This window comes from Papilio polytes, unplaced genomic scaffold (genome assembly GCF_000836215.1).
Source record: "Papilio polytes unplaced genomic scaffold, Ppol_1.0 DF823177.1, whole genome shotgun sequence".
NCBI classification, from domain to species: Eukaryota; Metazoa; Arthropoda; class Insecta; order Lepidoptera; family Papilionidae; genus Papilio; species Papilio polytes.
This window is the reverse complement of record NW_013526027.1, coordinates 1,708,359-1,736,343: the sequence shown is the minus strand read 5'-3', so window position 1 is coordinate 1,736,343 and position 27,985 is coordinate 1,708,359. Positions and strand designations below refer to the sequence as shown.

Here is a 27,985-nt window from a genome sequence, read left to right as displayed (position 1 = left end):
CATTTCCTTATTGTAAGTTAGAACGTCAACAATGATTGAGTTTTTTCTATTCATTGGACGAAGAGTTTATTCTTTGTTTCTATTTAAATTATTACCGTGACTATTGTATTACCTGAGCCAAAACAAATTACGATCTCAAAAAAAATGAGACGCATCATCATGACATTTACCAGTTGCTGGACATAGGCCTTCTCTAACACCTTCCAAAGAATTAGCTCTTACGCCTTCCCCTTACAATTAGGCGTATAACAGTAGATTTTTATACATTGCAGCAGTGAAAATGCACGCTTTTGTAACTTATCCAGTCTATGATCTGCTAATATTATAAAGAAGAAAACTTTGTTTCATTGTAATATAGGCTCAAAAACTATTAGGTCATATTTTTTTCATTTCTTTTTACATCATTATTTTAAAATTTCACGCGGACGGAGTCGCGCGCAAAAGCTATAGTCTTTATAGACGATAGTCTATAGACTAACTATTCTAACGCTCTACACACGCTAGGTTTTTCAATACATTTTTCATTAATAATGACGAGTTAGTTGAACAATATGACATATTATTTTGGAAACCTGACAAAAGGTTATATCAGTATGATTTTGTTAACCGTGTTATGATAATTCTGTTAGTTTTCAAACTGTCCATTGCATTGCATGATACGCAATATTACAAGTATTGCGATAAACCAATGGTGTGTAATCAATAACGTTGATGATATTCTAATATTTCAGAAAGTCATCCAACTCTTTGTTATGCGAACATATTTAGAGTAGTATTTTCTTATAAAAAAAACTATCAATTTATCGATAATTTATAGAAAAACATTATGAACATTTTGCTATAATTTGACAGGCATGGCCATAGGTATTAAGTCTAGTTGGACATTAATTCCTGCTTAATTATCGATGTCTAACTAGACTTGCTATCCTTAGTGTAAATTTAGTAAGAGTAGGTACACTAACTCGTACTTAGACCCTTAGACTATAAAGACGAAATCTACACTAAGACTTCTTTTCTTGTAGCCGTATTCATTAGAAACCTTTTGAGTTTGGCAATAACGTATGTAAATTATTATTTTTTCCTACATAAATATTACAATAGAAAAAACTTACCGTCTATCTAAATATTCCTCATGTGCTCTAATGAGCGCGGTTTTACCGGACTCATGCGATAACTGTCGTCTCAACATCAGAACGTTTAGAATTTACAATAAAACAAAAAAAAAAACACCTTCGTTATTTGTACATGCTTTGATTATCGGAATGAATCGTGAAACACGTATTTGACATTTTTGTCACAATTATAGACAAATTTAAAACCATGGTTAATACACTTATTGTTACAAAATATATTTAAATCGTTAAAACACGGATGTTTACTATGCGCTCGCGCAACACAACCATGAAGAAGCCTCTTATTACAACGAATGGCAGCTACTGACTGACCTTGACGCGCCGATACTCGGACCGAAAAGATTTGGTCCTTTTGATTTCGCGCTACTATAATTCCATTTATAAAAACAGGTTGAAGCGGAATTTTCGGTCTGCTAGTTTTTTTTTATTTAGAAGAGTCTCTAGTTGTCTTAACGTACTGTACATTGACCTATAAATTCGCTAGTGCGAAAACAACCTTAAATTAAGAAACAATTTGAAATACAATAAAAAAATCTATAAAGTTAAATAAAAATGTTTAACCAGTTTAATGGAATTTTTTGCAAGCATATCTTTTTATTTGCATTATGTTGAATTTGGCATTGCAACGTATTTCGTATTCAGTTAGTAAAATATAAAACAAACAACAAACTTTGACACGATATTTGTTTTCAAATGGTGTTAGTTTTATCGATATCTTCCGTATATTTAAACAATCAAGACTTTTTTTTGTTTTCAAATATGAAATAATTAAAAGTCTATGATACGTTTTTTGTATATCATATTAATTAATATGCATATTGTCAATGTACCTTGATGGAATGATCAAATGCAATGTGGCCAACTTTCGCGTCATAAATATTACAATTCAGTAACAAGATTGTGTCTAAAATCGTGATTTTAAACACTTTAAACTCCATATGTCATCACAGATTCAAAAATTTTTGATACATATCTTGGGAAAGATAATAAAACCTCTAGACAGTATGTGCACAGTTGTATATGTGTGTGTTATTTTTTATCTCATCTTATCTTTTCCGGGGTATGGCCACTTTGGGCTCTACTTTAGCCACAATGTATTTTGTATGTCGATTGCAAAGAACGTGTTAAGTAAATTAAATATAGCAATTTAAGATTTCCAAGCGATATCTTACTTAAATTATAATATGGAATTACAAAGAACAAAGTAGTGAGCTTTAAGAATACGCCAAATTTCATCGAGATCCGTTAAGCGGTTTTAACTACAAACTCTAACATCCATTCATCCATCTAAACTTTCACATTTATACTATTAGTAATAAGTATGGATATTTGTCACCACATAACTCCATAAAAGCTGTTAGAATCTGGAACAGAACTAGAGGAGTCTGGAATAGCGCAAACGAAACTACTTTTTAGTTTCAGCTTAAAAATAGTTTAAGAGCAATGTTGTGTTTAGGAATTACGACTCATTGACTATAACTAGGTGTCAACATGTCAGCATTGACCGACATTGGTTTGGTGACGATTTCATAACGAAGTTACGTAGTCCGATGACGTCATTATATTTGTAAGGCATTCCATTCACAAGTTGTTACGTGACAAAGAATTTTGTAGGTTATGTCAAACTCGTGTGATGACAATGATTAATTAGAAACTGATAAGAGCACAGATAATTAATAAAAAAAATCCATGACTTTCTGGAAAAAAATCTATAGTCATAAAAATATAAACATTTCGACTAGGAATATATTGGTTTTTAACAAATATTTTTAAAATTCCCTGGTTTAGTCACAGGTAAGCCCGCTATATACGCTCAGTTCTAATTGATATGTATGTATGAACATTTTTACTGTCACATTTTTACATTGTATCTGAAAAATACGACAGTTCGGTTAAAACTGGCAGACAGTAAGTAGCTTTAAAGGAATACAGTTTTATGCAAAAACACACTTGAAACTAAGGTTGTTAATAAATGGTAAACATAATATGTTCAAAATTTCCATAAGGTTCTTTAAATATATTATAACCATGATAATTGATTACAAGGTTTTGTTTATCATCTAGTTATTCAAAATCGTGCAATTCCTTTTAGAAATTAGAACATACTAGCTGTTGCCCACGACTTCGACCGTGTGGAGTTTTAAAGTTTATTACAACTTATTGATATCTCGATTCTAGCAATCTTTGTGTTCAATGTATTTTTAATCAAGATGTTTACTTTAAAAACTATACTAATACGTAAGTATTAATTAATAAATAAATCATAATTTAATATTTTCAAAGTAACAGGTTGGATAACAATTTTTAAACCTAATTCCGTTCAACAACGTTTCTTACAATTAGTTACATAATACAATAAACGAAAATTGTTTATGATTAACATTGTAGTATTATAATATTCAAACTTAATAGCAGCTCGGGGTCCGCTGCGCGCGTTTACACGTGCTCGCTGGGGTTAATACAGGCGGAAGGAAACGCTTGCAAGAACCCTCACCATAATTGCGAGCCGCCATAATACTTGGATAATCAATATTTGTAGTAAACGTTAATATGGAAACCTACCTATATAAGTTTACACAATAATCCTTGGCCGAAAAGCAAACGCGGCGTTGACATTTTGCGGACAGCATGCGCGGCGTGCGCGCAACATCAAAATATTTGCCTTTCGTAGTAATTTAATTTAATTGCATAATATGCAAACAAAATTGGTATAGTGAACGGAAACGTGTTTGTTAGAGTTGGGTTCCGAAACGTGTGACTTCACGTACCTCAAGAATGTACAGCTCAGTGACACCGCGAAACATTAAAACTGGTTTTATGTAACTGTATATTCTAGCTAGACGGTTAAAAATTAATAATTTTGCAACAAAATACATAAATAATATATGACCTAAAAAGATTTTTTTAAACCTATACTAATAATATAAAATAGTAAAGATTTGTATTTTTGTATGTATCTAAACAAATCAAAAACTACTGGACAGATTTCAAAAATTCTTACATCACTAAAAAACTGCGTTATCAGTAAGTAATATAGGCTATATTTATTATTATTCTTTAATTCCACGAGGACAAAGTCCAGTATTAAGCGCCAATAGCCTAATGGTTTTGGGTACGGGCTACCGATCTTGCAGTCGAGGGTTCGAATCCCACCATTCGACTATTGTCATGAACCATATCTTAACACAATCCTAGAGCTTAGTTGGAATGGTTAAAGGAAATGTTAGTAAATTAACAAAAAACTAGTATTTAAAAAAAAAGTCGCGAGCAACAGCTAGTAACTAAAAAGTAAAATGAGTTTTAGTTCACTAAGAAAATAAGTAAATATGTTTATGAATACAAGCTTCGAGAACATTTTAAGTCTAAGGGTCGCGTTACTTGAATAATTTTTCAAATCCTCACAGAGCTGCCTTTCAACAGGAAAAATAATTCTTAATTGCACTTTTTATAGCATATCATTACACGATTGAGGTATAATGTAGTAATTATCACGAGGAATGTTCCATGGGTTTGCGTCACTAATAATTACAATGACCCGTGAATACGTGAAGTTGGCGATTAGGTTACAATGTTTGTATACTGTCAGAGGTCGCTGTCATCGAGTCGTAAACATCGTTATCATAAAAGTTTTCTTTTTAAGTATAATTTCCAATTTGTTGAATATAAATAAGATTTTCTTTATGTCTCGGCAGTGAAGTCCTACGGTTAATAAAATTAATTTTTAAATTAATTAGTTACTATATATGAAGTACGAGAAATCTTATTTTGAATATTAGAGTTAGTAAAAACATGGTATTTAATTACATTAATAAATAAACATGAACAAAAATCTTACGATATGCTAAGCTCTCAAAGATAATGTCAGTATATTTTGCTAGGTCTCTACAAATTTAAGTGCATAAGTACTTTTGTCTTGTAAGTAGCGAGAGTCTTATCTTTGTTGATAACGAATGCATTAACAAGCGCATGAGTGACCAACACTTCGTGTAATGTCGCCGTAAAATTGTGAACTTAGTATTAACAATATTTTTAATTTAATAATTCACAAAAAAATACTAAACGACTCTTTGCTAATTTACGTACCATATTACTTCAACGGCAAAATTACAAGAATAGATTTGCAAAACGAAAATTGTGCTAATACATTACAACTGTGACAGCTAAATGGCCACCAAGAAAGCAACAAACAAAAATTGTGTTTTAGAAATGAACGAAATTTGAATGTAGCAGAGAATAATGTGACGCGAGCGATGTAACATTTTATTTTTATCCAATGCAATTTTATCAATTCATGTAAACAGTTTGGGTTTTTATCAATAAACATAGAAGAATTTATCAATGGTACTAATTAACATTTATTAAAAATAAAACACCGAATTAAAAATGTTTCGTCTATTTCGTAATATACGAATTGTCTAGTTCGATTTTATAATGTCAAAGTTAATATTTTGTCGGCAACATATAAACACAAACAAGCGAAACACGCGTTCACATTTCACATCACTAGTGAGTGAACCATGTGCTCGCAACTGACGATAACCAATCAATTTAATCGTTGTTGGGGTCAACTTATTAACTCTTTAGTCATTATTATACAGATAAATAATTTATATTTCTAGAATATTAAACTTTGCTTATATCTGATGCAGTAGATATACAAAATTTTAATCGAATTGTAAACTTAAAACAAGTATCTGGTGCGCAATGAATTAAGATATGACCTGATTACTTAGAGGTCCTAAATTCGATCCCAGTGTTTTTTAAATTTTATATGTACACAGGTTGTTGCTCGCGAGTTCGCCTGCGTGAAAAATGGTGCAAGAATAATTGAAATCGGTCCAGTAGTTTTTGAGTTATTTCAATACATACAAAAATATGATTCTTTCCTCTTTATATTAGTATAGATTTAGCCGACGTTCCTCCGTATGTAGTATATGTACTATTCCGTACGATAAAACCAGTATAAAGGCTTTCACACGTCGTCAGATCGTATGACAGTATGTGCCCTTTTTGTGCATGTCCCTGGTCATACTGGTTATACAAAAATGTGTCGTAAGACTTACGTTATACAGTCGAATATAGTTTAATGGCTGAGATAATTGAACGGACGTGTTCAGTGCATGTGACTTTCACACTGCAGTTTATCCGATATGAATACTTGTCCGTTATGATATGCAGATATCGGAACCAGCTTGGCTACAAGATCTACCTACACTTATAGGTTAACCTTCCTGCTCTTTTCCCGGAGTATTCCCAACCGTCACCCCGCTCTGTCCCCACGTGGGAAAGATGAGAATAAAAAGTTCCATCCGCCCCACCTTTCGCGAAAAGGGCCGGTTGGAGTTTATTTTATTTCATAATGCTTCCATCTGTCACCTTATTGTTGACAGTAGGACTAAAAGGTGGGACGGACGAAACGCTTTATTCTCACGTGGGGACAGAGCGGGATGACAGTTGGGAATAATCCCTTTCCCTGCAATTCACCATAGACAACTTGGCAGGCAATTATAATGAGATTTTTCTCAAGATTCTCAAATTTTTCAATTTATAATTCCTTCACGTACTCAATTAAGGTGTCTTGCGAAACATCTTTCCTGCCAAAGGGCCGTCTGCGAAGAAAACGTGTTCGTCGACCTTTTCTTTTATTACTATAACATGTTAAGAATTATAATGTTTTTTTAAATAAAACACATCTGTTGTTGTAGTCTTACAAACTGGTGATAGTAAGCTATGCTCAGAGCACACACCTTTGACAATATTATCACACTAGCTTTCCTCCGCAACTCCGTCTGTGTGGTATTAAAAAAAAAAAAAGTAGCCTATGTGTTCTTCCATATTCTGCTCCACATCTATGCTAAATTTCATCCAGCTCCGTTCAGCCGTTTAGGCTACAAACTCTAACAAACATCCATTCATCCATTCATCTGAACTTTCGCATTTATATTATTAGTTAGAAGTTAGATAGTTAGACAATTGTTGTGCGATTGTCGATTGTTTCGTAGCAAATTTAACTGTTCAGTTTCACAACTAACAATTGAGTAGTGTGCTCACCTCCATATAAGCTCATAGGAATCAAAACGAGACGAAACTGTGCTATAGTTTAGTCAAAGGTTTACGCTTTTATAATTACAAAAAATGTACGTAGGGTACGTTTTGTCCCGATAAAAAGGCAACATTTAAAACAAATATCAGCTTTAAAGTTTACACTAGTAATGCTCTATAGAGTCTAAAAAACCCGGATTAAAATATTCAGTACTACGAAACGCTGCAAATGCGACCGAGAAAAACTATACACAAAAAACGGGCTCGGGTAAAAACCTCCTACTAATTCAGTATCACGCGTATTTTTTATCAAACCTTATGCAAAAATAAGTTTCGTGACCATTGTATTAGTTGATAATACAATCGTGAGGTGTTCAGATAATGAAACTGTGTAAAAACTAATTTATACATACATTTAAATGTTTAACAGGAAATGAAACTTTAATATCAGATTCACAGAAAGTACATTGTTTTAACGTTTTAATATTATTTATGGCTTGAATGCAAAAATATACAAACATAGAATTATATAGTACCCATCATTTAATTTGGCACAACGGACACAGGAGTCTTATGCCCATTGTGACAATTGAAACATTTTCTTTTTTTTTTATAATATAAGTCGGCAAACGAGCAAGCGGCCACCTGAATTCACCGAAATGGAAAGCGACCGCTGCCCATAGACATTCGCAATTGCAGATGCGTTGCCTACACTTAATTGACGGAGGAGGAGACTGACATAAAGAGGACATTTCCCCTTCCCATGCGTCTCCTCCACTTTTCCTTCCCATCCTTTCCTCTTAAGAAAAGTGTGTAAAGGGAAAGGGACTAAAATTAGGCCCCCGGCTCCACACTCATCAGACGAAACGCGGAATTGCTTTCACTTCACGCGTGTTTTCTGTGTGGTCGTGGTATTACACCGGACGAGCCGACCTATTCGTGCGAGGTGTTAAAGCGGGCTCTACCACTGTTAAAACTGTCCTGGACTTATACTACTTATGTAGGGTTGATACGCAAGGTTTTATAAACCTTAATGTTTTGGTTTTTGGACCGGCTTGCCTATCGTCAACCCTAATAGGAGAATCATTTTAAAATCATATTAAAAAAAATATGTAATCTCTAACTTCGTCAATTTGTACTAAATAGTTGTTGCATGGAGAAGAATTGTTAAAATAAAATGGTTTAATTTTTTTAAGCTATTTCTACTCCATGTTACCTGTCATTATTATGTTCTATTTCTTTATATTTAATACAGGAAGTGTACTTGGTAGTACCATATTTATTTAGTGACAATAATAAATCAATTGTCAACTCAATCAGGACTTCCCCAAGGACAAGCAAGTGCCGTTCTTTATGCATTGTTTTTTTGCATCATGTTTTTCGAATTACCAACCGGTTTAATAAATACATATAGTTAACTATAGTACAGCCGAGCCTGTTTTTACGCTCCTTTATTGCGTCGAATAATCCCAACTTAAAAACAAAACACGCACGAATTCTGAAACGAATATTTAACCTTTTACTTTAAAATTTTAATGTTATTTGGATTTAAACAGCGGGTGCACCATTGACTAAAAAAATCGCACAACGGTTGTGCGATTGTCGATTGTTTTGCAACCATACAACTTTGCACAACTAAAAATCAAGTAGTTTGCGCACCTTCATACAAGCTCATAGAAATTAAAGTGATAAAAACAGTGCGATAGTTTAATCAAAGGTGTGTGCGTGCTCAGATTGGCCTTATGATTTAAAACATTGTTACATATTTAAATTTCAATATTTAGCCTTAATAATTTACTATATAGCAGTAATGTGTGCGAATCCGAGGCATAAATGTATTAGTTAATAATAAATGTTGCGGTGTGTCACGTCACTCTGCAGTCAGTCTGCACATACATTTACTATAGCAACCGAAGTGTAAACATGTGACCCAAGTCCTTTCGACCAACAAAACAAATCAATAATTTACGTTTTACAGACGATTAACACGTAATTATCACGGTGAGTTTCCACTGCCGAAACGACAATACGAAACATATTATCCCTTTTAATTGCTTTGATAGTGCAATAGCAATTATTTTTATTATAAAGAGAAATGATTTGAATTTTTGTATGTATTGAAATAACTAAAACGCTACTGGGCCGATTTAAAAAATTCTTTCACTATTGAAAAGCTATGTTATTACTGAGTAACATAGATTATATTTCTCACAATTCTGTCTTAATTAAACGTGGAAAAAGACGCGAGCAACAGCTAGTAGTACTTATTTTCGTAGGTGTTAAAGGCGGAAAGACATGGTTACAGATACAGAACATTCAATGGGAAATGACAAACATAGTGTATACAAATAATATATATTATTCAAAAAACATAACTATTAATTATTTTTTTAATATTATACATTGTATTTCAAAGTAATTTGCAACAATTAAATAACCTTATTTTGTGTGACGTCATTTTTACTATTATACTAATATCAACATCGGTTTTCCTTGTGGTTTAGATTACATGTTTTGCACGTGAACAGAAACAACACGTGTTGTTTAAAATAATCGTTTTTCCAAGTACTTACCTGGAAGTTACTATTGGTTTATTGTACACAATATTAGTAAAGAAACAAACGCTATTCATGTTTACATTGTTACTAAATAAGAGATTAAGGGCTTGTCCCACCAAATTGTAAATTGTCTGATAACCATCCAACGTGTAAAAGATATAATAATATCGGATTTTGTTCCCTCATCTGACAGTGACGTCAATTTTAAGCTATCGAGCCTCTATCAGCCAGTGGTGGGACAGGTTCTAAAAGTATCTACATAATTAGATGTTCAATTTTTTCTGTCAAACTGTTCAGTTGAAATACGTGAAAAGTTCAAAGGTAAAAGTTGTCAGTTGAACTGTACAGTCAAAGTTGTGCTCACAGTTCAACTGTTCTAAAGCGTATTTAGCTCAATATACGATGGCTTCTTATGAATTTTCATAGATATATTTTACCGTTCTTATTACTTTGGTATACTATTTCATTACTGCATTTATCTCAACTTAACAACGTGAGACTCTAACGTGCAGAATGGCTACCATTGCAAACTTAGTACTTTATAAACAAAACGTTAGTGTTGCTATAAACATTGTCGGTTGGAATCATATATTTTTTAATTTTAATTATTAATTAGATTCTTATTGACATTGATGCCATAGACAAAACACTATGAATATAAAAAAATATAATATATTAAACGCAAACATTTTAAGATAGATTACGTCAATCTTACTAATATTATAAATGCGAAAGTTTATTTGGATGGATGTTATAGTTTATAGCCTAAATGGTATCAATGAAATTTGTCATAAATATAGAGTATAGTCTGAAAGAACACTGGCTACTTATTTTTTTTAATATCACGAGGACGGACTCGTGAGCAAAGGCTATAATACTATATGTATTTAAGATTAGGTAGAGTATTGACTATTTACGTGTACATACAAATGTACTAATAGAGAAGAGATAAACCAGAATAATACACATAATTCATATCTCAAAACTAAATAAAAACGATACAAAGGGTACAGAGTTCAGTTAACGAAATACAAGAGGTTATATTTAGATATCGGGTTGAGACTCAACAATAGATCAGTTTAAATTTGAATCAGTACAATGCTCAACGAAATGCAGTGAGTCGGCTCACAATTAGGACAACCATTATTAATGGAAGGCAACTCATCTGTAATTGCGGATGTTTATGGACAGCGGTCGCTCTCGATTTCGGTGGATTCAGGCCGCTTGCTAGTTTGCCACCTTATATTATAAAAAAAAAACAAATTTAAGAAAGATTTGAACACTAGTAGAAAAATCTCGTCCACTTGTAGAACTCTTTATGGGACGACAAAACATATCTATTTAAACATACGAGTACAAATTTAAAAAATATACTCTTACTCGAATAGGCAGATCTTTTTGTACATAAAACATCATTAGGTACATAATGTATTTAATGTTGAAATATACATTAGTCCATCAGCCTTCACTTTTTCCGCTTCCTTATTTATATGTACGTTGAATTATGAAATATCTTACGTAATGAGTAATAAAAAAATTTTTTACAAATGAATTTGTAATGATATCTCAATTTAAGAAACATTCTCGAACCTTAAATATACGTAAAATCTGAAGAATTGCAGTTCGCAAACAGAATATTAGAACTGACATAGCTTGAAAAGTTGAATACTAAGAAGAACTGGAAAATTAAAAGTTTTTAATTTTGAAAAAGTAAACAATTATCAAGTAGATAGCATTACAAATATAAGCGTAATCGGTGTAAATACGTAAAAAAAAAACAATCAAATTAAGAACCTCCATATTTTCGAAGTCTGTTAAAAATGATAGCAGTAGTAGCACAGAAACGTTTATTTTGTTATTTCACATCGTCGAAATACAATAATCTTGTATTAATTAAATAAAAAAATAAAGTTGCTTTGTATTTGGGTCACGTTTGTACATTTATACGATAATATACTTTTACTTTGTTATCAATAATGTAAATTGCTATTAGTTTTGATTGCGATAAGAAATATAAAAACAAAATTCAGTCCCAACCGCAGACATAGAGATATCTTTAAAGTCATATAAATAATATACTAATTTATTAGTAATTAACGTAAACTAAACGTAACGTAAATGTGATGCGACGAAATGACGGGGACATAAACCAGAAAGTGATAAGATTGATTGTGGATGGCTACAAAGGTAGAGGAAGACCGAAGATAGATTGTGTGAAAGAGGATATGCTTAAGAAAGGAGTGGATTCAGATATAACGGCTGATAGAGATGTATGGAAGAGCAGCACATACTGTGCCGACCCTCCGTAAGGGATAAGAGCATGTAAATGATGATTAGTAATTAACGTAAACTAGTTTTAGAACTATGTATTAGAAAGCTTAGCGCATGTGCTGCCTGCTATTGCAAGCCAATAAGTAGCAGTAATTAGGTATAGAATTTCCAATAATCCTTTTGAGCTTGTTACAAACCAGACGATACTATAGCTGGGATTGCCACTAAATAGTATTAGTTTAAGGACCTGTTCAAACGTCGGTGGTTCAGTGGTTTAAGCACTTGACTTATAATCTACAGGTCTTGGGTTCGAATCCCGCCATGTACCAATTTGATTTTCGATTTATCGAATTTTCATACGTACATGATTTACCCGACGTTCTTACGGTAAAGGAAAACATCGTGATGCAACCTGCACATATCGGCGAAGAAATTCAAAGATATGTATGAAGTCAACCAACCCGTAGTGGGCCAGCGTGGTTGACTATGGCCTAGTCACCCCTGATTAGGGTAGGTTCCGAGCCCCTCGGAGGGGACATATATTGAGCTGGTGATGATGAAGGACCTGTCCCACCATATTGTAAATTGTCTGATAATTCAACGTGTAAAATATGTGATAGAAATATCGGTTACCTTATCTGACAGTGACTTCATTTTTAAACTATCTGAGCCTCTATCAGCCAGTGGTGGGACAGGCCCTAAGACTTTTTTTGTTTCTAAAGATAGAGACAGCATGATTTGTTCAAGCGTTTACATAGTAAATGAGTCTACATGAGTAGTTTATTCAAGTCAAGAATTAGTATAAATATGGCGCCTGTTTTAACATATGGAAATGAGGTCTTTTCGACTGTAGATGTAGGAAACTAGGGCATTTCGTCGACTGACGCATGTTTTTGTTTCTAGGCCTAGATAATAACAAACATTAAGATAAATAGTTATTTCATATTTCTTTCAATATATGATTAGAAAAATATGAAACAGGCAACAGAGTTTTATGATAAATAACCGTTGGTTTTCACTGCTTATACCCTAGGAAAGGTAGTGTCATATCTCTCGTGACATAATAATTAAGACGAAATATGACCTTATTTGTACACATCATTATATTTTCCGTTATATCAGAAAATTAATAAAATGCAATACCGAGCATATTATGAATATACAAACATTATCTAGAATCTTCTTATTCAATAACCATATAGAATACAAAAATTCCGCAAGTGTAAACAAACTAAATCGATGTGAAGGTTCTAAAATTTAACACATCAGTAGTTATCTGGGTCAAATTTAAACAAAACAGGGCGAAGCGAATGCAGCCATAGAAGTACTGGCTTCACAGGTCATTACAACTTGTTCCAATCCAAAGCAACCATAGACAAACTGCACAATACGTTAAAATCCGTGAATTCAAAAATATTTCTGGTACAAACCATATAAAAGTAACCTTTTCAAAATCACCTTATAATTTTCACAAATTAACCAACAAAAAGATATCATAATGGACGCTATGTATGAAATTTAACGTTTCTCTTTATTTAATTACGGCATTGGGTCGAAACGAGATATACTTCCGATGGACATTACGTTAAAGCAAGCCAAATATTTGCTCATAGAGCTATAAAAGAGAAAGGAGATAATGTGCACTATCCAACGCTTAGCCATTTGCAAGAAATTGCGATTCCGAATACATTATGTTGCATTAGACGACAGAATTGTATTAAAAATTTCAAATAACATGCAATTTACTTACAAGATCATACATAGAAAGGTGCGAAAGGATCCCACCAATATTTAAAAAGGAACAAATGCAGAACGTTACCATATTCTATCACGAAATAATTAATCTTCGTAACGAAAATGTCTCATGAAGTATTAAATATACGTAAATACTTGACTATAGTAACAAGCAACGTCGAATAACAAAAGACAAGTGACAAAATTATATTATTCTTTTAATATGGGAACAGAAATAATAAGAAAACTTCATTAACATTAATATATCATCTTCCACAAGAATTAATTCACATTCAAAAGAAATTTAAGTAATTTTAAGAAGACTAAGCATAGTATATGTTAGTAACTAAGTAACTTAAAGTAGATGAGAACGGGTGTTCGTTCATTTTAATATAAAAACAACCGTTTGCTTTGACTTTATTAGCTTTATAAGGTGGTAAGAGGCAGAAAAATTAAGTCGTCTTAACCCACTTTTCACCACAGGCTATTTGGCTCACGCAGACCAACCTGTAGTTTCTACCTGAGATACCCATTTAGGGTAACACTCATGAGACTACAATGTACTACTTTTGCATTATAAAACATAACTATTGTCTTACAACGAAGTGCCCATTAATTATTCATTATTTACAACAATAGTAATTTAAATTCAATGTAAATAATAATCAAAGTACACTCTGGTCAAGGAGTCAAGGGAGTAATTGCTTTTTACATAAGTAAAAAGTTTACATAAATGACCAAATATAACTTACGGCCAAGTGCCAGATCTTCGACGACGGTGAGCCTTCGGTTGTGGCTCCGGACAGTGCAACAGAGCCTGGGGTATCAAACTTTTGGAGGATCGTCTTCTTGAGAATCTGTACTCCGGTCTTTCAGCGGTCTTCGCTATCTTTAGACTGGAGAGTTCGCTCTCTGAAGAACACCATAATGACTCCATAGACAACATTGTGAGGTCTGTTACCACATCACTTGACTGGATAATCGACACTTGTATATCCTCGACGAAGTACGAATTATACAACTCGCATGTCCGAAAGCGAATTTAATTTCACAACACTGTCGGTCCGGTAGCCTTCTGAAGCACGCGAAACGTTATTGCAAAATAAACGCGGTTGTGTCGTACGAAATTGTTAAAATAATTTGGAGGCTAAGGAGTTGGTGAATTGATGTATGGAAAAAAATAAATATTTACGAGTTCGCCGCCTGGTATACGTCCGACCACGACCAGAGCGACTGTGCAACTGATAGGAAAATCGTTCGCTTGAACACACGCTGTTCAACGATACCATGAAATTGCAAACAAAAAAACTGGCGCGACTTTATCAAACAAATTGAGCTATATCTTATACACTACCACATATTGACTGGCAAGCGATAACGTTCTTTTTAATTTGACTATATACAGGTTATCTAACTTATAGAATTTATAAACTTTGTACGGCACATTATCAGCACGTGTCCACAGTATGAACAATGATATTTACATTACTTTGTTATTATTTTAATTACAGATATTTGTTTTTACGTCTACTTAATGGATGGATAGTCATCATCGTCCTTGGAAAAGTTACTTTATAGTTTTGGTTAAGGTGGTTTTCCATTGATATTTCCATTTTTTGAGAAGGATGACAATATATTTCTGTCCAAATGTTTAGGCAATGGAAACCCGCGGTTATATGCAGTCATTATAACAGTTAATATTAAATTGCCTAAGTTATTAAATTCCATTACTGGTTATGTTAACAAATTATAGTTATTAAAAGGTGATTTACATTTTTCGTCTAGTTAGAGTAACCGTGTTATGCTGTTAAACACAACTTGTCTACATAAAATCCTATTACAAACTGTGTCATGATATAAACTTAATAGTGTCCAACTAACTAATGTAACCTAGATTAGTTTAGTATTTTTTAAATCTGAGTGGATTTGTGGTTCTACGAGTATATTTAAAACTACGTCGATTTTATAACCAATAAATAACACTTATGTTAGCGTGTAAATTTGGCGGTAGCGATTTTTTTCAGTTTAAGCAGTTTATTGTCGATCGAATACTTTATCCGTTTAAAAAAGAAAAGACGTTTAATAAAATACATTTTACGATAAAACCATTTAGTTTTTCATTTTTTTTAAAGACTTAATTTTGATGTAACTTCCTTATTCCAGATGACTGAACAAACATTGTAATTTCATATTTCTCACAAGTTGATTATCGACTTGTACTGAGAAACGACATAGAGTACAGCGCTTCCGTCAATTAAGCCAATCCAGGATATTACCATTTCCAACAGTCGACAATCTGGTATGAATCACAGGTCCAGTTAACAACGGAACGAGTACCACAAATAACTTTATTAAGTGTTTTGCATTTGAAAATGCTTTCTAAATTAATATAATCTATACATATAATAAAATTGGAGTGTCTGTAATATCTAAAGAGAAATTCCAGATTTCGGGAAGATGAATTTGCGTTGCCGATAACGAAAATCGCATTAAAAAAAATTGTCTGTCTGTCCGCAAGCCGCGTTTGTCCCGGGTAATCTCCGAAACGGCTGGGCCGATTTCGACCGGACATTAACTGAAGGGTAGCTGATATACACGGATACATTATGGACTTTTATTTAAATTAATACTAGATTTCGCTCGCGACTCCGATTTAAAAAAAAAACAAAAGTGAGTAGCCTATGTGGTCTTCCAGAATATCCTCTACATCTATGTCAAATTTTATCGAAATCCGTTCAGCCGTTTAGGCTACAAACTCTAACAAACATCCATCCACCCATCCTTTTAAACTTACGCATTTATAATATTAGTATGACTGCGTGAACGAAGTCGTAAGCAACAGCTAGTCTATTATAATCATGAATCCAACAATTAATGATAATTATAACTATTATTTAAAGAAAGCTTTTGAATCTATGCCATAAAGTAACAAAAACAGTCTGAAGTGAATGGACATAATAAGGCTAATGAAAGTAGTGCCGCCTTATGATCACAAGTCACGCGATATCTCGCTGAAAACTAAATCTAATTCAGCTTACACTGAATCCAGTTTAGTGAAAGTAGCATCTTGCTTGCCGAATAACTGTGAACATAGATCTTCACATTAACAAATATAAATAAATGAGTTTACTCAGGAAACTTTCGTTTTCATTAGATAATTCAGGATTTAGACTAACAAACAATGCCGTAATTAAGCAAGATCCTTTAATCGTTAAGATATGAGATTAGATTCAACATACAAGAAATGGATGGATACAACGTTTAACAGAAATCTGTAACGATAACACTTCAGAAGTATGCCGTGTACAATAACCTCGTAATCCAAAATGTGCGGGTAATATAATTGAATCACAGACGTTGGGTCAAGAGTCATTGTCCTAGAACTGTTACGTACCGGGGTGTCTGACTTAGACATGTTCTTAAAACTGGTAAAGGCTACTACACACAGTTAAAACTGTATGAATTATCTATACTCGGTTTTGTCCGCGACCCCGTCTGGTTCAATTTTAACAAAAATAAAAAGCCTATGTATTCTTCCAGACTATCGCCTACCTATGTTTCGTCCAAGACGATTCAGCAGTTTAGGCTACAAACTCTAACAAACATCCATCCATCTAAACTTTCATATTTATAATACAGTAGAAGCTCGATAAGGTAAAGTTCAAGGGAAACACAAAATATTTTAAGTTATAGAGGTTTTAAGTAATCAAGGGTCTATGATGTAGAGGTTTTGGGCTCCGATGGGAAGGGAACATATTATTTTATGAAGTTATAGAGGTTTTTAAGTTACCGAGGTTTTAGATATCGAGGTTCTTCTATATTAGTAAGTGTAAGTTTGTTTTGTTTTTTAAATATTGAAACAAAAAAATGTACTTTAAAACATGTCCTATTTCCGTCAATGAAATAAAAAACAATTTAACGCGAATTCAAAACAAACGACCTTTATAAACGTTTGCTTGTAACCTCTTTCTTAAAAACAATGCGTGGGCTTAACGGCACACGTACTTAATACGGTAGTTCTGAAAAGCAACTGTGCCTGGGGCCTCATAATTGTTATGTCGTCCACTTCATTGTATAAATATAGGCAACCATCGAATACTTGCGTATTGACACAGTCTTTCAAGTTTATATGTCCAGCATTATTTTTCTTACTGTAGTCTTTTACTGTATTCAAATCACTTCAAGAATATACGTTTATCGCACTTCAGTTAACTGTTACTATTGATCATTTATCTATTTATTTTAATTTCTTAGTATTTATTTATAATTGACATGAAGCTATCCAAAGCGTTAGTATAAGTAACTTGACGCCTTGTTTTGCGTAAAACAATAATCATTGTCAGATATTATTGCTATAACAAAGCGTCAGGGGGATTTTACAACTCATTAAAACATAAAATAAGTGCACAATAATGAAATTAATAATTTATTTAAATACTTTTATTGTAAATACTTTTTCTATTAAACATACCGGCTTGATACAATACCTTTATTTTTGACCGACTTCCCAAAAGAAAGGTACTCAATTGGTATGCTTTTTTTTTTAAATTTAATGTGACACAGCAAACAGCTTTTAGAATTGGCCAAACAAGCAATGTGCTTCTGCCTGTATACCTCCACATTTGCATCAAGACATCAAGCTTATAAAGACAAATAGAACAAATATCCCTTATACTACATAAACAATATCATAGACAATTTAAAGTTTATAGCAAGAAAGTATAATTCTAATCACTACTAATTTACCTAATTTTATATATCTATTAACTTTTACCTTTAACTTCATACAAAATGGTTTGTAATAAATTCTAACTTACTCACTCTTAAGACTATCTGTCTACTACAGCAAAATTCCTATTGATTCTTATAAAACTATACCTATACTATACAAAATACCTTCCTTTAAAAATTGTGTGATTTTAAGTAATAAAAAAAAAACATAATATTGCTTATCCCTTCATTTGGTATGCATTGCACATTGTGTTAATTCATGAAAATCTTTTAAATTAGCATAAATTATACATCTAATACTGATCTTGTGATATTTCATTTAATTGCTTCAAACTTGGATTAATATAAATGAACTATAAAATACTTAAAAAAAATTGACTTGGCTGTTTTCTAATTATATTTCTAACTAAAAACTATTTGATAGAATAAATTTTGATTAACAATCGATATAGTAAAATATCATAAATATTGAAGTATTATTACAGTATTTATTTTGCTGTAGACAATGGAGATATAGTTACAATATTGGGTTTACGAGATCCATTCCCGACCTTTTTAATTTTAATAAGAAACTCACAACCTGGAATTAAAAATTTCTGTAAACTGTTGTCAAATTGTTGACTTTTTTCTGTTGCACAATAAATAGCTATCACTGGTTTTAAAAAATAATATTCTGACATAAGCTTCATTCCTGACACATCTACTTCAATTAGAGAACCCCAGTCAACTAATTGTACCAATGCTTTTTCCTCGGGAACTGTAATTTTTTGTATTATCCCACGCTCATATTTTACAAGATGTGTGACATAAACACTAACAGGTTTGTTTTCTCTCATATCTTCCGGCCTTAAACTCTGTGCTTGCTTAGAATATGCTTGAAAATTATTTACATTATTAACATAATCATAATAATCATCAACTTTTGCAACACAGAAATTATCAAAATCTTTTCCCGATTGTGTTCGGACATGTAGAATATTACCCTGTTCTATTTTTGGGTATGTATAATAATGTTTCTCTTGTTTAAAATTAGGAATGCGACTTATAACATTTTCATTATAGCCTAATGTGGAATAACCTGTTAATGCAAGCATTGTTGCTATATCATCAGGGCAAGAGTTGTACAACTCCACCACAACTTTAACACTTGTTTTCCCTTTCACTATTAATTTTGCCTTTTCTTTTCCAATATAACATTTCATAGCATCTACAACTTTATCAGTCCACAAGCCATTCTTAGGTTCACAATTTGCTAATTGGCAATGAGTTGCTAGAGGTGGCAACTCTTGTTCAACAAGAGCAAAATACATATTTTTTAAAGAAATAGATTTCTCTATACAACCAAAATCAATGGCAAATACGTCACAAGTACAATTCTTTTTCGATGTATCTATATGATAAATTAAACCTCTACAAAAGTGCTTCAGCCTTTTTGAATAGTAAACCACATTCATACTTAACTGCAGATCTTGTTGTGTAAGATTCTGACCATGTACTTGCATTGATGTTATAAAACTTCTGTAAGAGGTTGGACGAACGTAGAAACTGTGTGGATTATTGACGTAAGTAACATCAACCCATGTCGAAGAGCCAACATCGAAGTTGTTAAGAGTAATTTCTTGCATCAATTCTGCAATTAAATCCATTATGAAAATAATGGATTGCTCCGTATCTGTCCACGAAGTACAAATTGTCTAGTCGGACACGAACCGGATGAATATCTTGTGTTTGCAAAATATTTTTTTTAGTAAATTTCCGGAAAGATGACAGAATATAATGTAACAATAACAATGATGCAAATCACATTTCTTACTATTAACATCAAAGGTACAGGTTTTACAATTAAACGTAATTTTCTAACAATTCGAACCGACTATATCGTAAATAAAAATTATTTGTTTTCGTTTCAAATTCAGAAACAGTCATAGATTATAGTGGATTAAGCATAGTTTGTAATTAATATTAAAATCGATTACGATTCTTACATTTCTGTTATTTCAGTGCTGCCCCCACATCGACTTTATCGGAAACGGTTTATACTCATACTTATGTTTTAGAAAATATAGTATTACGTTTACATAGCACTTTGTAATCACTATTCACAAGCAGTATTTTACCAAGATGCGTCAGTAGCACCACGCCATTGATTACAGCATTATACTTTTTGATTGAATAACAAAAAAAAACCTAATTCTCAATCATTTCAACCAATTTTATATCCTCTTTGATTTCAACTACGATAAAAAAGATAGGTAAGCACACAACATAAGCTTGTGATTGTTAAAATTAATTATTGTATTCGATTCTATGACGCGATAAAATTTATTTGTTTGACATTCGAGTTTTTTTCTTAATCTACATTTTTTAATCTGTGACAAAACACAATATGCAACACTCGACACAGGTTCCTTTGTTTTCTTTTTTACAATTGTTAACTTTGGCGCATATGAATATTGTTGGTAGAATTATAATTAGTAATTAATAACATACCTCTCTTCTTCCTCCTCAGCAATTTCTTTGCTTGTCGCTGGTTCTTTGAACTTCACTTTGTAATCCATTTTCATAACCATACTTCAATCCCTTAATTGTTTTTTTAACTTATATATGAAATGTAACAATTCCTTGGGCATAGCACATCTAACTTATTCATCTAAATCACAACACTTAATAAGACGTTTCAATAGAAAAAAGATAATATTTAATTTCACGATGAATAGGTTAACTGTCATCACAGTTTATCTTAGTTTGACTTTGACGTTGGTTTGACAGTTGTCTTTACATGACTGACGTTATGACGTTTATAAATGTTCTGCTCCTACGGTTGGATAGAGTTACATTTTGAATTACATTAATTCTAACATCTACTTTTCGCTGTAAAGTCAAAGTACTTGATTTGATGATTTACTCCATACTTGATTCCATAAGTCCATCTTCCAAGTTAAGAATTGTTACAAAAAACGGCGCCTTACCTAAATGTTTTGAGTTTGTCTACCACTTTGTTAAGTGGATTTTTACGAAGTGGTCCTGGAGATCCTCCTGGGGAATTTTCTCGCGATTCCGACGCTAAGGCCCTCGCCACTACTAAATCTTGTTCATTTAACATTCTGGAACATGAAAAATTAAAAACCACATTATTTATGACGCATTTGAAAACTCAATATATTTTCGGAAGATAATTATCATTTGTTTTGATGAGATATGTAGCCTAAATAACGTTACTTAGGCTGTTCAAGTCATTAGAGTTCAAAGGCCCGTGAATCAAATACTGTCATCCCTATTTACTCGAGAAATCGAATCCTCGACATTCAGGCTTCGTATCACACTCACTGTCAGAGCCATACAATAATAAGTTAAGCAGTTCCTTAGAGTAGAATTCTAAAGCTAAATCTAGATGCACGAACTCTGTAGTCATTTAAAGTTAGACTCACAGAGTACTTTGTAACATACTGAAACTGGTACTGGTTAGACTTTAGCAACATTTGTTTTAAAAAAGCTTGTATCTCAGCTGCAACTAGATGACCTATTTTCATCAATGTCAAGTTATAGTTTCGATTTCGACTATCACTTTTGTGAGTACGATACTTTTTACCTGATGTTTCTTTGGAGCCGTTACGCTGAAATGGACTGTAAATCTTTGTGTTAAGAATCATAATAGAAATAATAACGGGTAGCGTTGTTAAGGTACAGTAAAAATTATTGGGATCCTGTTCCAAGCCCAAGGCAAACCTCACGAGCGTTGACTTTTAATCACGAATTGAGAGCACGTGTGTAGTGTGACCATTTGTTAAACTTTTTTTTTCAAATCTTACTTCTTACTAATATTATAAATGCGAAAGTTTAGATGGATGGATGGATGGATGCTTGTTAGCGTTTGTAGCCTAAACGGCTGAACGGGTCTCCATGAAATTTGGCACAGGTTTAGAGCAGAGTCTGGAAGAACACATAGGCTACTTTTTATCCCTGTAATAGTTACGGTTCCCGTGGAATTCATTAATTTAGATTTTTAATGTTTACTCGATCATTCTGCAACGGTTCAATATATCTTTTTGAAATTTGGCACAGATATAAAACAAAGTCTGGAGTACACATGGGATAAGCTTCACCCCCGAGAAATGTCCGGTTCCCGAGGGATACGTAGCTTTTTGTAATTTATATAGTTTGTATGTTTTCTAATACCACGCGTACGAAGTCGCGGGCAACAGCTCGTAAAATAATTTTAAAATGTGAACTATCACATTTTAGCTATTAAAAAATATTGTAAGTTGTTTTATTAACTTTACGATACTTTACGATTTTAACTGTCAGTTCGTTTATTAGAACTAACTGTTTTTGGCGGGCTTTAGTACATTTATGAATGAGTGTGGTTTGTAATGTATGTCAGGGAAAGCATAAAAAATTTTATTATCTTAATAGCGTATTGTGTTTATATTAGTTAAATTTAAATATTGCTTATACATTGTAGTTCGCGTGGGATCAGTAGTGAGTTTACTTCAAGGCAATTTCGTTTAATATTCGTTTTGAATGTAGTTACATTTTTATACAGATGTTCAAAGCGTTACATAATAAGTACTCGGTACTTAATTATGGCTGAGTAATTGACGTTTAAAAATATTTACATCGACTGATTTATACACATGTGTGTTTAAATGTTATTGCTTGAACCCGCCATACGTTGTAGAGCCAAGGTCAAAGTAGGTTCAAAAGTTAACTCATCAAAAAATATAGTGCAAACGAAACGTTTTCAACAAACGTCTAGTGTTTAGTAGTTTATGAACACACCGGGACATACCTATTGGTTTTTTTTAATACAGAATAGTGGAAGATAATTTCCTCTAATTTGTATTATGTAACAACTTATATAAGCAATTAATTTTTATTTACTCACATTATACTATCTATTGTTTTCTGATGCATTATTAACTTCACTCAGAAACGTCTGAGAACGCCAATGTCAATTGAATTTACCATTTGACTATTACTCTAATATGACGTAAATACTCTTGTAGCTTTTTATAAAAACAAGTGAGGAAGGTAAACGGGAGAATGCTTTGCATTCCACGCGTCTCTTGTTATGACGTTGCGTTAACCGTCGGTTTCCACTGTCATACCATACATAGACAACAGTGGTAGAGCCCGCTTTAACATCTTTGCACGAATAGGCCTTCTCGCCCGGTATAATACCACGACCACACAGAAAACAGGCGTGAAGTAGAAGCGGTTCCGCGTTTCCTCTGATGAATGTGGTAACGGAGGCCTAATTTTAGTACCTTTCCCTTTCCATTCTTTTCTTAAGAGGACGGAAAGGAAAATTGGTTTTGACGGTGGAGGAAACGCACAGGACGGAGAAATATCTTCTTTATGAGCGTTGTTTTTGCGAATTGCGAATGTTTATGGGCAACGGTCGCTTTCCATTTCGGTGGATTCAGGTGACCGCTTGCTCGTTTGCCACCTAATACTATAAAAAAAAGCTTATTTTCGATTTTCAATTGAGTCTTTTATTACTATTTCTACGTTTAGGATGCTAATTAATATACCATGTTAACCATTTTCTTATAATCATCACAAATGATAAAGATATATTTCGTGTTTGAATAAATATTTGCTTTATTGACCGAGCATTAGTAAGATGTTTCATATACCACTACGTAATGTGTGCATAATTGTATTAGCAAATACCTAACCAGAATCAACATTGATTCAGGTATTTATTTTAATGTTTTTGTGTCGATAAATGCCATATTAAATTGAAATATAATTTATTTCACTACAATTACATATATAAAAATTACTACCCGTGCACTGTAATCAATAAATTACCTACTTTCGCTCCGCACTCTGTACGATCGAGGAAAATTTTCAACATAAGTATAGACAGTTAAAGTTATTGAAAACCAATTGTTTTGTGATTAAAACCATGCTTATTTTCAATACAACAATATTTTTCTAACTCCCAAATTCAAAAAGGCTTAGTTTAACACGGTTATCAAACAGTAGCATCGAAAAGGTTAACGTTTTCCTTTTCAAACTTTATTTAAATTTGACTTACTTTAAGAGATAAGGATCCACACGTGTCCTTTAATAATGTCACATAACCTCGAACTTTTTGTTCGTTTTAAGGCACTGAAAATTTAAAAATAGAACGGGATAACGCGCGCGCGGGAAAACTGCGAGCGTGTGCGCTTCACAGCGATTTGTATGACAATAAGCGTTTATATTTTACTTTAGGGGTCAGGCGGGTCGCAGCCGCAGGCGCTGCGGCGTCAATGAAGTAAGCCACGGCCGCCATCGAGCCTCTCACCGTTTCCTAGGCCTGTTGCCTGTCGATCGTTCGATATATTCCGATATGTGGTTGTATTGCATGTGTTATCTAATCTACAATGTCTTTACTGCACGTGCGCAGATGTAATCATAAATTCTAAACGTTACGAAAGTTTATATAAATGTTATCTTTCATCTCTCAAAGTCTATAATTCGTATCTGATGGCAGAGTTGCGATATCAAAACAGAGCTATGAAAGGAAAACCATGACTAGAATGAGTCGACCAATTAAATATGAAGGTATTTAGACCTCAGAGAAGTCATGAAGAAAACATTTTATTCTCATGTCTTATTGATCCTAACCTTGTCTATTACCTAGTTTGTCTATAGCCTGTAAAACACCATACAACAAGTTTGTGGAATACAAAGTTTGTCTATGGGTCTGTTGCAAGCTAAAAAAATACTACCGAAAGTGCTTAAAAACAATGTGAAACTGGTAAAAAAGGGAACATGAATATAACTTGATAAGTAATAATAAGTATACAACATAGTTGTTTTTTTTAAGAATTATTTCATGGAAAGTCAGTAGTGTCATGGACCCCTTGAGATTTATTTCCTTATTTCATCACAAATGTCTGTCATTCATTTTAGTTACGTAACCCAAGGAATTGTCGATGCCTCCTATGTAAAGTATAATATGTTTGAATCGCAAAATTTGCACGTTAAAATTTTAACTTAGCTAACCAGCTAACATATTTTAACTACTTACTTTTACTTAAAAACTTAAAAATGAATCTACTAACCTAACTACTTTTAATATTTGCTTTCAAATTTATACAGAAATTAGTTTTATCAACATAATTTAACAATCGTAAAATAAATTGTAAATCGCAAAATTGTGGCTAACAATACTTTACGTGGGAAGTATTTTTAATATGGATATTACAGGTAAAATAAAACTTGATTGTTCCATCACAAAATGCGTGGATAATTTTAAGTTTTTATTACTTATGAATCTGTTTAGTTTTCAAGGTAAAAAGGCGAAAAAAATCTAATCATCGGTTTCGACTGTAGTGATACCCGTTTTAATACATATTGTGGTCTCTATTTTGTAGGAAAGAATGAAAGAGATGTCTTCATTTGTTAATACAAAACGGCAATCGAAATTCACTGTTATTTTTCAAATTTACTTTGGAAACTGGTGTGTGTGTTGTTTCAACATAAAAACCCGCTGTTAGTCTTACATAACAAAAATATAGTTAAATTATAAATAATATCTTAAACTTGTTTTTTGTAGGAAGTCAAGATTGGCATCATTTGTTGTGACAAAAAGTAATAAATTTAAAAATAATATTTTCCAAAGATTGGCGTCTTTTCAGTATAGTGCGATAGAATTATTAGTTTATAGCCGAAGACCCTACGACGACCACAATTTCGGTATTTTATAAAAGAAAAATAAAGTCTGTAAGTCTAGGGCTCTTGCACCCACAAGCACTGCATTATACAATTTTTATTCATTGCAAGATGGGGGTTTGTTGGACGTGAAATCTTACTAATATTATAAATGCGAAAGTTTAGATGGATGGATGGATGTTTGTTAGAGTTTGTAGCCTAAGCGGCTGAAGGGATCTCGATGAAATTTGGCATATATGTAGAGGATAGTCTGAAAGAACGCATAGGCTACTCACTTTTGTTTTTTTTTAATTCCGCGCGGGCGGAGTCGCGGGTGAAAGCTAGTTAATTATATTTATGTATTACTAGCTTTCGCCCGCGACTCCGTCCGCGTGGAAATAAAAAAAAAGAAAGTAGCCTATGTGTTCTTCCAGACTATCCTCTACATATATGCCAAATTTCATCGAGATCCCTTCAGCCGCTTAGGCTACAAACTCTAACAAACATCCATCCATCCATCTAAACGTTCACATTCATAATATTAGTATGATTAGAAAAGTAAACACATTTGACATGCAGTTTATTTAGGTTCGTAAACATTAGCACAGCTATTTATATGAGGAAAGGACTAAATTTAGATTTATATTATCATCACATAAAATCTATGAAATCCATCATAAAGCAAGTCATTTCAAAGTGAACATGTAAACATTGTTCTAGTAAAATAAAACGTTCTAGAAACGTTGATAAATTTAGGCGAAGTTATCTTTTTAGGTGATTTCTTGATAAATTTCTAGGTAAATGGTCACATCTACTTTTATTTAGGTGAATAATAATTTTTACACAATAATTACGATAAGATTTATTCAAGTGTTAGGGTAGGGCAAACTGAGTCTCAAGCCGGGGCCGCGGAAGTAAGCGAAAGCGTGCCCGCAGCCACGGCTTAAGGCGTTGGAGGAACCGAGGGGTTTAGTGAGTATGCCGCCCATTATGAGGGGAGAGTCCCACGTAACTACCACGTCCTCCTGGACGTGGAGTATGCGTAAGATGCCCCTCGGGTAATAAAAAAAAAGGGCGAACTGAGTCTACAGCCCAGGGCGTCCAACATAAAGAAGCCACTGGCTACTCTTAGTTTGTAGTTCAGTTATAGGGCGTTGTAGAAATCACGCCCAGGGCAATGGTAATATTCAACAGACCCTAAGGTTGAGAACATATAAATTCTACTTAAAACTCGGACGCTTTCCATTTCGGTGGATTCAGGTGGCCGCTTGCTCGTTTGCCACCTTATATTATAAAAAAAACTGTCAATAAAAATACACAAAATTTAAATTATTTAAAAAAAAAACAGGTTAATAAATAAAACACTTTTATTCCTCATGTATTCCATTTATTAAAAAAATTAATTCCACATACAAGATTCGTTGAAAGAAACTACGTATGTCGTTTAAAACCATATCTCTAACATAACCTCTAGTATAGATTCTATTGAACCACTATTTAATCAATTAGGAATATACTACATCCTAAGCATAGTCTAAGTATACCCCACCGTCTTAAACATTAAAAATGAGAGCCTAAGTAATTATACTTGACATTGCTCAAAATATCCCGGCAAAAAACACAACTTTTCCAACCAGTATCGTTTTTCTTAATCTTTAAAATGTAATTAACTTATGTTAAAAAATTATTCACTAATTATATAGAATTAGTTAAAATAACTCGTTTCGTTGAATTTACTCATAACCTATAAGACGTAAACTTTAACTTTAATATTATAAATGAAAAAACTATAAAAATTAAAATATAAAAGCATTTGATGACATTAAAAATGACATAAGATAATGCACAATATAACTATAGATTAAA

General features: G+C 32.8%; 2 protein-coding genes across 6 annotated transcripts in view; both read right to left on the bottom strand.

Moving 5' to 3' along the window:
• Positions 1–24,711, bottom strand: part of LOC106105161 (NAD kinase-like) — a 34,754-nt gene extending 10,043 nt beyond the window's left edge. The window contains exons 1-2 of one of the 5 annotated variants that reach the window (XM_013285397.1): positions 24,516–24,711; positions 21,439–21,573 (exon numbers count right to left, since the gene is read on the bottom strand). In XM_013285397.1, coding sequence (XP_013140851.1) covers positions 21,439–21,572 — 134 coding nt within the window. In that variant the 5' untranslated portion in view covers position 21,573; positions 24,516–24,711. Of the gene's footprint in view, positions 1–1,112; positions 1,427–14,490; positions 14,991–20,959; positions 21,217–21,438; positions 21,574–24,515 lie in introns of those variants that run through there. The other 4 variants (XM_013285398.1, XM_013285396.1, XM_013285395.1 and 1 more) reach the window with 4 other exon arrangements.
• LOC106105163 lies at positions 18,864–20,876 on the bottom strand. The gene has a single exon (XM_013285401.1). It carries the CDS (start codon positions 20,113–20,115, stop codon positions 18,958–18,960), a length of 1,158 nt encoding a protein of 385 aa, XP_013140855.1. The 5' UTR covers positions 20,116–20,876; the 3' UTR covers positions 18,864–18,957.
• Positions 24,712–27,985: the final 3,274 nt, after the last annotated feature.